The sequence below is a fragment of the Rissa tridactyla genome, chromosome 3, assembly GCF_028500815.1.
Source record: "Rissa tridactyla isolate bRisTri1 chromosome 3, bRisTri1.patW.cur.20221130, whole genome shotgun sequence".
Classification (NCBI taxonomy): domain Eukaryota; kingdom Metazoa; phylum Chordata; class Aves; order Charadriiformes; family Laridae; genus Rissa; species Rissa tridactyla.
The window spans coordinates 93732618-93745093 of NC_071468.1; the positions used below are offsets into that span (position 1 = coordinate 93732618).

At 35.6% G+C, this 12476-nt stretch overlaps 1 protein-coding gene across 1 annotated transcript in view; it reads right to left on the reverse strand.

The window, feature by feature from the left end:
• Nucleotides 1-12476, reverse strand: part of RIMS1 (regulating synaptic membrane exocytosis 1) — a 339034-nt gene that overhangs the window by 143496 nt on the left and 183062 nt on the right. Inside the window, exons 5-8 of the mRNA XM_054194820.1 lie at nucleotides 12297-12364; nucleotides 11447-11557; nucleotides 9210-9309; nucleotides 4748-4871 (exon numbers count right to left, since the gene is read on the reverse strand). Coding sequence (XP_054050795.1) covers nucleotides 4748-4871; nucleotides 9210-9309; nucleotides 11447-11557; nucleotides 12297-12364 — 403 coding nt within the window. The remainder of the gene's footprint in view (nucleotides 1-4747; nucleotides 4872-9209; nucleotides 9310-11446; nucleotides 11558-12296; nucleotides 12365-12476) is intronic.

Sequence of the window (12476 nt, forward strand, 5' to 3'; positions counted from 1 at the left end):
TTTAAAACTTTCTAGTACAATGCAAAGCCTAAATACATATATACATACACACACATATATAAAGTTTATGTATATATGTGTGTGTGTGTGTATATATACATCTATAATTATTGCTAGGAAATCTCCTCTTCCCTAATATATTTATCTTTTTAAAGTACAGCTCCACACAGAACTGCAAGACACAAAAAGCAAAGAAACCAATAAACTAAGTGTGCGATACAGTACTGATCACCAAATTTGTGGCAGACTACCCTAAGAAACTCTGTAACAGTTCTGCTTTCTGCTATTGATTTCAAAATGGACAGAAAATAATTCAAAGCTATTCTTTTGTCCATATTTAAATGTCTTCCATATTAAATAATCTACTTCACATAATTATTTCTTAACTATTATATGCCCACAAGAAAATAACTGGTATTACATATCTAGTTACTTCATCAAATATGAGTGCTATCTTTTTTACAACATTGGCATTTTACTTAAAGAATTAAAATTCTAAAAAGAAATCATAATCTAAAGCTTGTCAGCTAAGAAAATGACTCTCATCTAGCCTGTTCTTACAGATTGCAGGAAATAGTCTAACAGTATGATTTACAAAAAAAGCTCTTCGGTCACTAGTCAAAGCAAATGGTAAAAACAAAGTATGAAGTAGCACAACCACTTATTGAAAATAAGAAAAAAATTTTGCTCTGCTTTCAGAACAATGTAAACATCAGAAAAGTAATATCAGATGCATTCCCCGTAAAGAGATGCTGACACCAAATTTTGTCTTTCTCCCTCTACCCTGAAAGGCAAAGGTTTTGGGTGATCTTACATGATGTTACATATTATTTCTGATCCTTCCATACCTCAGTGAATACATAAACTAAACCAAACTACCTTAGGTTGAGAATACTCTGTTCAGATACATGGTTTGTGAGGATCACTATTTTGCAAAACACAGGAACAGCTATAATTTCTCTGAGGGCTATAGTCAAGAGCTTGACCACTGAAGACAAAGAAATTTCAAGTGTGGTTGTAACCCACACTTCTTTAGGTTGCTCTGGGGACCGAAGCATCATCCTCTACACCCTACAGAGTTTCCAGAATTTCTGCGTACCTGTCCCCAGTTCTTATACTCTTATTTCCAAAACTGTTGCTTCCCATCAGAACCTATAGATCAATCTGCAGTTTGCACTAATTACATTACTTGAACAACTCTCTGGAATTCAGTACTGCCTGGTTTACGATGGAGGTTCAACCTCCTTGCAAGGATCTAGAGCATAGCAGCAGTCCCTGCACAGAAGAGCTGAATCACGCTAGAGAAACAACAATTTTGGCAATATTATCTGAGGATATCCAAGCAAAGATAGTCAGCACCTGACGAAGAAAACAGACAAATGAAAAAATATTTTTTTTACCTGCACTATCCCATAGAGCTCACCCGAGATGGTGAGTTGGTTACTGTGCCAGGTTTCTTCTCCAAAAAGCACACTGTCACAGGATTTTCTGTGCTGTCCTATGTTAAACGCCTCTCACGTTGTATGCATATTCATAGGTAATTCTTCCCCTCATATTTAGATAGCCAACCCATTAATTCTACTTTTTATAGGTTTCTTATCTACCTTCTGTTGCAATCATTAGCATTAGCGTCAATTAGTTTCTATGGAGTTTTTACAGTACTATTGTGGTTATACTGTTTATTGTTGTTATGCCTTCATCTGCTAATAGTGTTACATGTTTCACATTTTTCTCCAATAAACATCCTACAATTATCCATTACTCAAAATTACATTTTCTGGTAGATACAGAAATCCAAATTTACAAGACTGAACAAATTGTTTAGACATCAATTTTATAACTGGCAGTCATCTAGTTTATGGGCTTACGGTCCTCCCATTATTCACTTAAGCCAAACTGTCATATTTGGGCTTTTTAGACCTAATATGCTAGGACTTTTTAAATAGAGACCATTAAAAGTGCTGGTACATTATTTGCATTATTAATACTTAGAGATGAAAACACTTAAATTATGCAAACGAACTACCATTTTTCAGGTCTTTCGGGAACCTATTTCCTCACAGGAATTTGAGGTGTAATGGATTACCACTTAATGCTGTTATCAAGCAGCTTCGATTTTGCTGAGTCAGCACCTAAAGTAGACACAAAACTTTGATACACTAGATTTGTTGGATTAAATAAAATTCCCTGTCATGTATTTGAAACAATCACATAGTTTAGATAGCAAGACAAGGAGAAGCAAAGGGTGGGGGGGAGGTACTCTGTTAATGCAAGAAAACCATTTCACGTTATGTAACACAATTTGCATAAATTATACTTGGGAAAGGGAAAGGGAAAAGGAAAAGAGAAAAAGAGAAAGAGAAAGAAGAAAAAGAAAAACTTCCTGTGCACTATGTTCTTTGTTGTAAACAAATACCAGTATTTCCTTCATTGCACAATGTGATATTTTTTCTTCTTTTAAGATGACAGACAGGTAATTCCCAATCTGACACAAAACAACTGGACTTCGACTCATTACTGCTGAAGAAAGGAAATATCTTTCGATTTCAAAGTTACATGCTCTAGTTGCTTTGGGATATTCATTTGCTCTTCTCAAAAAAAAAAAAAAAAAGCCAATCCAAAAATCCTCAAACTACAACAAAAAAAATCAATCAAGACACAACTCTACAATAATAGTGTTATTATAGTATGTGAAAGCCTCCATGTATCTCAAAATAAAAGCACAATCTGATGTGCACAATCTACTTATGCCTACGTCTGGAAAAAATATGCATGGGTCATTCAAAGCAAAACTTTACATTTTATTGGTACTATTTCTGGGTGCATTTTTGTAGTGCAAAATTCACCGCTCAGATTCAGAAACGTTCTATGCCTCAGTTCAACAGTTGTGATATTTTCGCTCAATTTTTCTTCAAGAATATGTCACTGGAATGTGGTCACTTTGTACTTCATTTTTTGAAGCTATTAGATTTATCAAATTAATAAACTAAAATAATTCCGTTGGTTGAATAATTAACTTATCTTAAAAGTTTAAGTATACAAGACATTTGCAAATGTAGTAATAAATGTATCTGAAGCTCATTATTCAAAATACTAATCTAGCACTTTCCTTTTACATCAGTTGTACGAATCAATTTTCAGGCTTTCTTCAACTGAGACATGGAGCTCAAGTCAGATCCACTAGCAACATATTTATTTTCTTCTGATTTAAATATAACAACTGGACTTCCAAAAATCTCCTTACATTTTTTTATTTTTGATTATAAACACGTAGGACTGAATTTGCAATTTCAGCCAGGAACGTCTCCTAATTTACCCAACCAAAGAATGTAAAACAAGGTTCCTGCTCCCCCCTAGTCTCCATCTGGATGACAATATTAGCCTTTAACAACCACTATTATTGCACCAAGCTTTCGTTTCCCGTTAGAAGGCCAAACTCATAACTGGAATTAGCAACAGATGTTAATTTTATTTAAGTAGTCTTCATAGTGATTGCCATTAAGAACTCATTTGCAAATATAGCTACGCTTGTACAGTACAGACAAAACCAAACATCAAAAATTGACGTGAAGTAAATGTAAAAGAAGAATGTTTTAGTCAGAAAGAAAATTAATAGTGGGTTTTGTTTCTAAAACTGAAAACTTATCATAGTTGAGACAGATAAATATTGTAATTAGAATGAAATCTAGCAAATTCAAAATGAAATAATCATGCATTCATAAGGAGGAAACAGTTTACCATCTACCTACAGGACAGCGGTATTCAGAGACTTACAGTGAGTGCACATGAACTCTGGGAACGTGACAAACTACAGAGAAATTTAAATCCTTTCAATTGTTTTTTTTAAACTAGCGAAGAGTCACTTTTAATTGTTAATCATGTGACTGTTCTGCAATATAAATGTGAATTTACAATATATGATTCATATTGAATCCTGTAAGAGTTAGCTCAAAGCGGTCCCAATAGAGTCATGTTCGGGGAAGGAGTGGAGAATGTCGCTAAAACAATTGTGACAAATGCAGGGCCAACCCCACTGATCTCATCAATTCAAACAGATTTTGTGATCTTTCTAAGGCGTATTTGGGAAATGAAGAATATAGGAATTGTTACCACAAAACCCCAAACCTGGATTTATAACAAATAAAAATTAAGATTATAAACATAACACATTATTGCTACTTTTTGATGAAAAAAATTGCCTTCACAAATATGAAGGTATTTTTGTTTCCACTTTTGATTTTGATGACAGTATCATTTAAAGCCAAATACAGTCTTTTCAATTAAGAGTTTTGGTTTTCCTTTTTTTAGCTCTTTAAAGAAGGCCTGTTTAAAATCCTATTAGCATTAACTTATTAAAATCCTGCAGTGCTCAGTGTTTGCTGATCCTTCCTTCTACTCTTGAACATTGATATGAGTTATTCTGATTTCATGAAGCTACAAGCCTGAAAACCAGATTTTTCTCATGCACAGGTCCACTTGGTCCACCAGTTTTCCTTTGCCACTCAGCAAAAACCTTTTTAGTACTTTGACCATACAGAAAACAACATTTATAGTTGTATATATCATTCCAAAGATCCAAGATTGTAAATGGCAGTGAAGAAAATGGAATATACAGAATGTCAATAATAGAAAGTGAACCATATTCCATTATTAAGAGCTACAAAATAATGAACTCATAAACAGTCCCTTTAAAAGTCCCATTAGTAGAAGCAATAACTGTGCTTAAGAAGCAAGTCTTTAGCCTTACCCAATAGGCCTTGAAACAATAATTTCAACTTGAGGTTCTGATTTTGATTCTAAAATAATGTTGTAAACTTCTTCATTTGTAGCTCCAGGCAAGGGTTTACCATTCCATTCTAGAACTTCATCCCCTTGAATTTAAAGAGAAGTTTATCTCATTTACATGTTCTTTTACAAAGAAGTCCAAATCATTTATGAAATCTATATAACCAAGTAACATTGCCCAAAATGAATTAAAAAGCTGTGCTGAAACCCAAAAAAGGTTTTTGAGACACTAAGAAGGCTCCTTTCTCAGAACACAGTTACAATTTGTACACACAGAACATAGTAAAGAAACCACTTGTGCAAACATATTAATCATTCCCAAAATAATACAGCACTTCTTATTCTGCTATGAAATGAAAGAGCCTTTTAAAAAGAACTTTTATTATCTAGCGGTAATAAACTTTGAAAATAGGTTAGTCTTCAAAAATGAAAAATATAAATACCTACTGTTACGCTTTTAAAAATCGTTACATTTTATTACAATTTATGTACTGCGCATTTCGATTTCTCTACAAAAAGGATAGTCTTCACTGTCTGTGTCAAATGAACCAAAAATAAAAGCAAGGAGTGAGTCACTGTCTCCTGAGGATGTTAGGGGGGACAGAAAGGAAAACATGATGTGAAAGTTATTTAGGTAATTTTCTGTTTTCAGATTGTCATTTCTGGAATTTAAATGGTTGTACATTACACTGTATTTTGGCCTTATTATAAAAAGGTGAAAATCTTGATGTACGGTTGCTAAAGAAAGATCAGTATATACAATTAAACCGCAGGAACAATAGGGTAAGTCTACCCTCTCATACCCCATCATATGCAGCAGTCAAAACTTCATAACCACTATCTGATGCCACAAATAACACTCCTTATTGACAATGATTCTATGTTTATCAAATTCAGTCAGAATAATCCTTCAGCTGCTGACTTCGCTCCTTTCTGAGAAGTTTTAGCCAAACAATTGAACTCGCACTTGTTAATAAGCCAAGGGAAACTATCCTAACTGCAGTTCTAACTACCAAACCCCATGGCTTCATTCTCTCTTTATGTTCAGAGGTTGTCAGTTAGTCCTTTTTCCCAAACAGTCTGTATTTTGGTATTTTAAGAGAGGACTCCACAGAGTATTCCACTGGCTTTCAAAGCATTTTGGCATTCTTTAAAACGTAAGGGCTTGCTAACGACAGACTTAAATGCTTGCTGACATAAGTTTAATTTCCTACCATGTTCTTTAGCTGAAATGGTTTAAAATATTTCATATATTTATTGCATAATCTTATGTCAGATGGGGAACAGGAATTAGGTATTGTCTTGAAACTTCATTTAAAATTTACACAACTCGGTGAAAACATAGCTTCTTCTGTAATTCTGACTCTGTTTTAAAGCTAACCACTGTTATAAATTAATATGTTGGTTTTACCTAAAATAAAATCTGATTTCTTTACAGATAATTAGCTTAATTTACAAAAGCATCCCAGGCATTAAAAGGAAGAAGATGTGGTCAGCTTTGCAACAGCTATAATTTAATAGCAAAAACTGACAGGGACATATGATAAATTTGTAACACTAAAAATCACAATTTAAACCTAAATTTCAAAGCAATGAATCTATCACATTTTGAAGATGACAAAATAGGTGCAACATTGTTGAGAATCCTGAAGACAAACACGTAAGGTGTCTGTATTGCTATTTTAGAGGACTTAAGCAGCTTTTTGAGGGTCACCAGGAGATCAAACAATTAAAAAGAAAATAATTGCCAAGATGATTAAACATAAGATCATCATAGTCAGAAGGCTAAATTAAGAGAAGCAGCTCCAATTATTCTTACTGCAAACTAGATCCAAATGGGGATTTCAGTGAAATGGCACTTCTGCTAGTTCTAACCAGATCACCACTGTCCATCTTTAGCTCACCATGTCCAGTTCTTGATCTTTCTGACCAGCCAATCTCTTTTTCATTGTCTCTTTCATCTAAGATTCTGTCTATAAGGCTTACGTTCTGATTTCTGCTCTCAGTAACAGGCATGGAAACTGGAAAACACCATCTCAAAACTTGGACGTATGCAAAACCCAACTGGACACAGTCCTGTGCCACCTGCTCTAGCTGACCTTACTTAAGCAGTGGGGTTGGACTAGAGATCTCAAGAGGTCCCTACCTACCTCAACCATTCTATGTTCCTGTGATACACTGCTACAAATTCAGATGAGATGAACTCTCTGGTCTTAAGTCCCGCTGTAGTAGCCCAGAGTTGCAAGTCAGTCAGTCAAGGAGCTGTTAGACACTTGCACCCTTATGAAGCCACTTCTGCTGGTGAAGCATATATCCCAGGATATTTAGGATGCCTCTAGAAAGGAATGTTAGTGCATCTTGCATTCTACCCCCACTTACTGGTGCATGTCCACGAGAGAGAGAAAGTTTTCAGACTTATGCTGCAATTCTCTGAATTTTTTTATATTGATTTTTAAAATAGTATTTCGCATTGGGAGACACCTCTGGGAGTGAGCTAGTTCCAACCCCTGCTCAAGGTAAGGCCAACATCAAAGGACAGACCAAGTTGCTCAGGGATTTGAGCAGATGAGATCTGGGTATCTCAAAGGAAGGATATGCAAGGCCTCCACTGGGCAACCTGTTCCAAGCCTTAACTATCCTCTCTAGGTACAAGAAAAACAAATTTCACAAAGAGGATCTCCCTCATTCCAGCTTGTGCACTTTGCTTCTTGTGTGATCAGCGTCCGCCTCTGAGAACAGTCGGGCTTTGGGTTCTCTACAGCCTCCCATTAGCTAAAAACAAGAATTAGACCCTCCCATGATCTTTTCTTTGCTGGTCTGGGACAAACCCAATTCTCTCAGCTTCTTGTACGCCCTATGCTCCAGACCCCTAACCAACTTTCTGTCCAACCTGGTCCAGTTTGTCAGTATCTCTCTTGTACCAGAGGAACCCAAACCGGTCGCAGTACTCCAGATACAGCCTCATAAGCACTGAACAGAGGGCAAGAACGAACTCTTTCAACCTGCTGGTGACAATCCTGCTAGCACAGCCCTGTACATGACTGGCATTCGCTGTAAGGTGCTTTGCTGACTCATGTCCTCCCGCACCTCCAGGTGCTTTTCCGCCCAGCTGCTTTCTAGCTGATTGGCTCCTCGTGCTTACTTTTGCACTGGCTTATTCTGTTCCTGATGCAATACTTCGTATTTGCCTTTGTTAAAAGTTATGAGACTCGTACCATTACTCAATGATTTATAAATTTAGCCAAATTTTGGACGTTTTTCATAAAGATGAAAAAGCGTGTTTTCCTAACAGCAAGGACTCATCTATGTCTTTTTTCTGTTTCATTGCCATATAAAAGGATGAACAGACTTTCATTCATTGAAAACGTGCAAAACAACGTATTTTTTCTGTGAAATTACTTTGGCTCTAAAAATATTTTTAGAAATTAAAAATAGCTTTGACTTAAAAAACAACCAAGACCAGACATTAGAAATGTAATATCTCAGCCCAAATAGTTCCAGATTAGTGGACAGAAATGTATTTCCAGTAATTATAATCTGCAGTTAAAATCTATAAACAACTGTAATAATTGGTGCTATCAACCCCAAGTATATTGACTTGGTAAAGTAAAAAATTAACAAATGCCAAAATAAAGTAGGATATTTTTAGGGACTCATCATCTTTTCTGCTTCTTTATTACTATTTGCTTCATGCAATTATCCTAAATTTGTACAAGTTGTCATTGGAGCTTCTGGATTCCTAAGAAGGCATTGCGTAGACTTTGGTTTGCTAAAACAATACTTGGAAAGTAGTTGCTTAGAGCCATGGTAAAAATATAAACCACTGAGAAGTAATTTTGAAAACCAACTGCTGTGCATAGTTCTCGCTTCATTTAGAAGCTTGAAAAGTGCCAACAGCACAGCCACTTCATTTGTAAGTGCAGTATATACATCTTACATAAGTGAAATATTTTAAGATGATTTTCTTGGGCTGTTTTCCATTTTTATTTGTAACAATTCACATTGAAAGAAGTCCATTGTGTATGCAGTGCATCATCCTTCAGGTGACACTATAGTACAAGTAAAGTAACCGTAGTGAGTTTTGTTTGCCACAATGAAACAGTTTTAAAAAACGTTCACATTGCTTCTACAGAGTTTAATAAGCAGATCCTGAGCTAGCAAGCAAAAATTTTTCAGTGACACTCAGTCCTGACACCAGGACTGATCATGAGCGCGTGTATTTTGCTCATACATCAAAGCAATTGGAGTTAATAATAAATTAGAAATGCAGGCAACTGTGGCATTCCATAATAACATTGCATTATTGGCCTGTATTTAAAAAATACCAACATATCACATGACCAATATTAATATAAATTAACAGCTGCATCACAATAAGCCATAATTAAAAGACAATATATTTTGTACGCAATGAATTGATTTACCTGCTCTGAGATGCCCCACCACATCAGCCAAGCTACCTTTCTTCACTTTGGTAATGAAGGCACCGAGTCGTCCTAATTCTGTCATTTTTCCCCCAACAACCTGGTTAATCATAAATTTGTGAGTTCCCAGGCCACAAACCAGACATCATATCAAGCATAAATATATAGACAGATCGGGTTTCACATTATTTTAAAAATAAAATATGCATAAGCAAATCTATTGTCAAATTGGGCTTTACAGAGGCCTAAAGACAAAGTTAAAGATAGAAAAAGGCCAGATCTATTTGAAAAGAAGTAAAGTTGACACAAAATGAATAAAACTGATATTCCTTTTAATGTGCTTGACTAATCGATCTTATGCTGCTTGCTAAGTATCTCAATTTGTTGCAGAAAGAACGTTTCTTAATAAATAACCAAGAAAATGTACTTTTTGCAAACAGAATTCTGTCATTTTCTTAAGTTTAAATTGCAAGTGCACATCAAACCAAAAGCATGAAAATCCCAAAATGCAATTGGTACAGCAATTAAAAACTTTGCAAATACACTACTAGGAAACATGGGCAAACAGCTCACAAGAACGTTGCTACTGCTAAAATCCAGGCCCTCGCACACAAGCACATGACAGGAGAAAACAGCACTTCTGACTTTTGTTAAACAGAACTGAAAAGAGCTATATTTGAAGACGACTGCATGATAGAGAGATCAGGAAAATCAGAAAAAAAAGGTGCCCTCAAGAGAGAGATTTTTTATAAAATATGAAAAAAGAAAATGTAGTCTTGCTGACTTGCTATTCTGTTTACTCTCTCCAGTCAGTTTTGTTTGTCAGGAATATCCTGGGAGGAGTTTTATAATAAAATGAAACAGTGGAACACTGGTCCATTAGGTATTATTTTGCCATGTGGCAATCACAATAACTAGTAGGAGATCCAGTAGAAGATCCAGAAGCCCACCTGCCCACAAGGTTGTCACACGATAATGTGTTAAATTTATCAGCGGGGGCCTTAGTTCACATCGTACAAAAATGAAACTTCAAAAATAGAAGAGAAGCTCTCCAATCTACATTTCCTACTAGGACCAACCTTTTTTCTCACCTATGAAAAAAAATTGCTTGCTGTCACCAAAAATCAGCCTTGTGCTACAGACTACTAGATTTTCAGTAGAGTGAGGTTGTTCTCCTGTATTCCTACGCCACACTATCTCACTTCAAAGCGGATAAATGTCTCTTACTCAGGACATGCCATCACGAAGTTCACAAGGTTCTTTCCGGATTTAATTCCCACCGTGATGAGCAGAACCAACAACCCACACCTCTGTCACGTGCAAGGAATTGAACTATCAGACAACTGTATGCCAGGAGCAGTTCAGTGTCAGTACCCTTTGAAGTAGACTCAGTCCTAAGTGGGCGGGAATGTTTCCTATTTTGCATTGTTCCTGTTGTTCTCAGTGGGGAGAGGAAGACACCCAAATTAAATTCTCTCAGTCATCTCTGGTTAAAAAATATGGTTAAAAATATACAGGGAGAGAGAAATTCTTGAACTGGCACACTGTATTGCCCCCACCACCTTCACCAGTAATGCGCTCTCTCTGTTTTAAGTGTTCTGGCACTTTAGAGCCACGAGACTAAGAATCTGCTACAAATGCCTAATTTAGGGATTTAAATCAATGGGACAGTGCTGCCAACGTCTTAATTTTGGGGCACTGGATTAATTTGAATTACATTTAATATCTTGTCTGCTATGCTTTAAAAGGGTTTTTTGCAAATTTTTGTGTGAATGTTTAGTTTCATTCTGTAAAATTTCTGTTTCCGAATGGCTGTGTAGATTTTAAACACTGACCTCGTAAACGCTTGCATCTGGATGGCATTTATGTATATGGATTATGAGGTGAATGACTTGACTGAAATAAAAAAACAGGAGAGCTAGAAAAGGCAGGACTCCATTAGTGCATTGCAACGTGCAGTATATGTCCTGCACACGGGAAGCTGAATAAACACACACTTTTTAATCAAAACAGTTCAACTCGTTTGCCATGGGTGAGTGGAAGGCTGCATAGAAGGATTAAATATATTCACATTCATAATTTATCTGCATAACTTCCAAAACTTACTAAAAATAAGGAATATATTTTTGTCAAATGGCCATATAATTGAAGAGTCCTCTGATTTAATGCGTTAGACCTCTAGGTCTAAGGTCAGTGGAAGTTTCTTTCATTTACCACATAAACTATGTAACACTTACTTTTAGCCCCAATAATGCACCTGATTCTTTTGGCATGGTTGTTCTCTTGTTAAGAATAACACGCCCAATTAAGCGATCTCCCTCTTTAGAAGGCTGCCACGTTACTGGGTGCTGTTAAAAAAGCAAGCGGTGGAATTAAAGAAGTGAAACTATCTTCCTGTATTTAGATGCACATTTTTAAATCAATAAAATTCCTGGATCATTATGTCATGGTAGACACAAACATCCTTCACACGTGTTACGTATTGCACCTGAGTTTTCTATTATTATATCTGTTGGACTCCAGCTTCATTAAATATTTTTGCCCACTGTAAAAAAAATTCAGCACTAATCCTGCAGGTAGAATTATAATAAAACTTAAAGTTCAATACAATTAAACATTTAAAACATACCTTAGGTAATGAAATTAAGCATTTACTTTTAAATTCCATGACTCTGAAGATTTCATTCATAAATTCTGTTCTTTACAATAATATACATGTTATACAGCTCTACCATATGGGTTCACTATATAATAAAAATTCAAATGATCCTTTCCCACTCCAAGTCAATTGAAAAAGCCACTAATCTCTTCCACATCAGCATCACGCTCACAGCTGCTTTTGTGGTGTGTAGTGAAATCTAGTATCATGTCTATAAAAGAATTAAATTTACATTGAAATTCAGGCAATTTTACTAGTATATATTTTGATGAGAATTTCATTCCAATTTCAAGTTTCATGATCCACTAACCCAAATTCTCACAGAATTTGTATAGCCTAATTTTTACAACAAAACATCTATGCTGAACAGAAATAATCATCAAACATTTTAATTCATACTTATGAACCTCTTTTTCCCTGTTTCTTACCGAACTAATAGGGGATGTCTCCCTGCTGTGCCACGTGGCAGGATCCAGCCAGTAATAATCCAAGTCACCTGGAAGAATATGAATAGAAAGAAATGTGTAATCTCTCAGAGAAAGATGTATAAACGATTACTTGTACATGCACGAATTTTAATGTTCAGTAGTTTGGTGAAGCAAATGCAA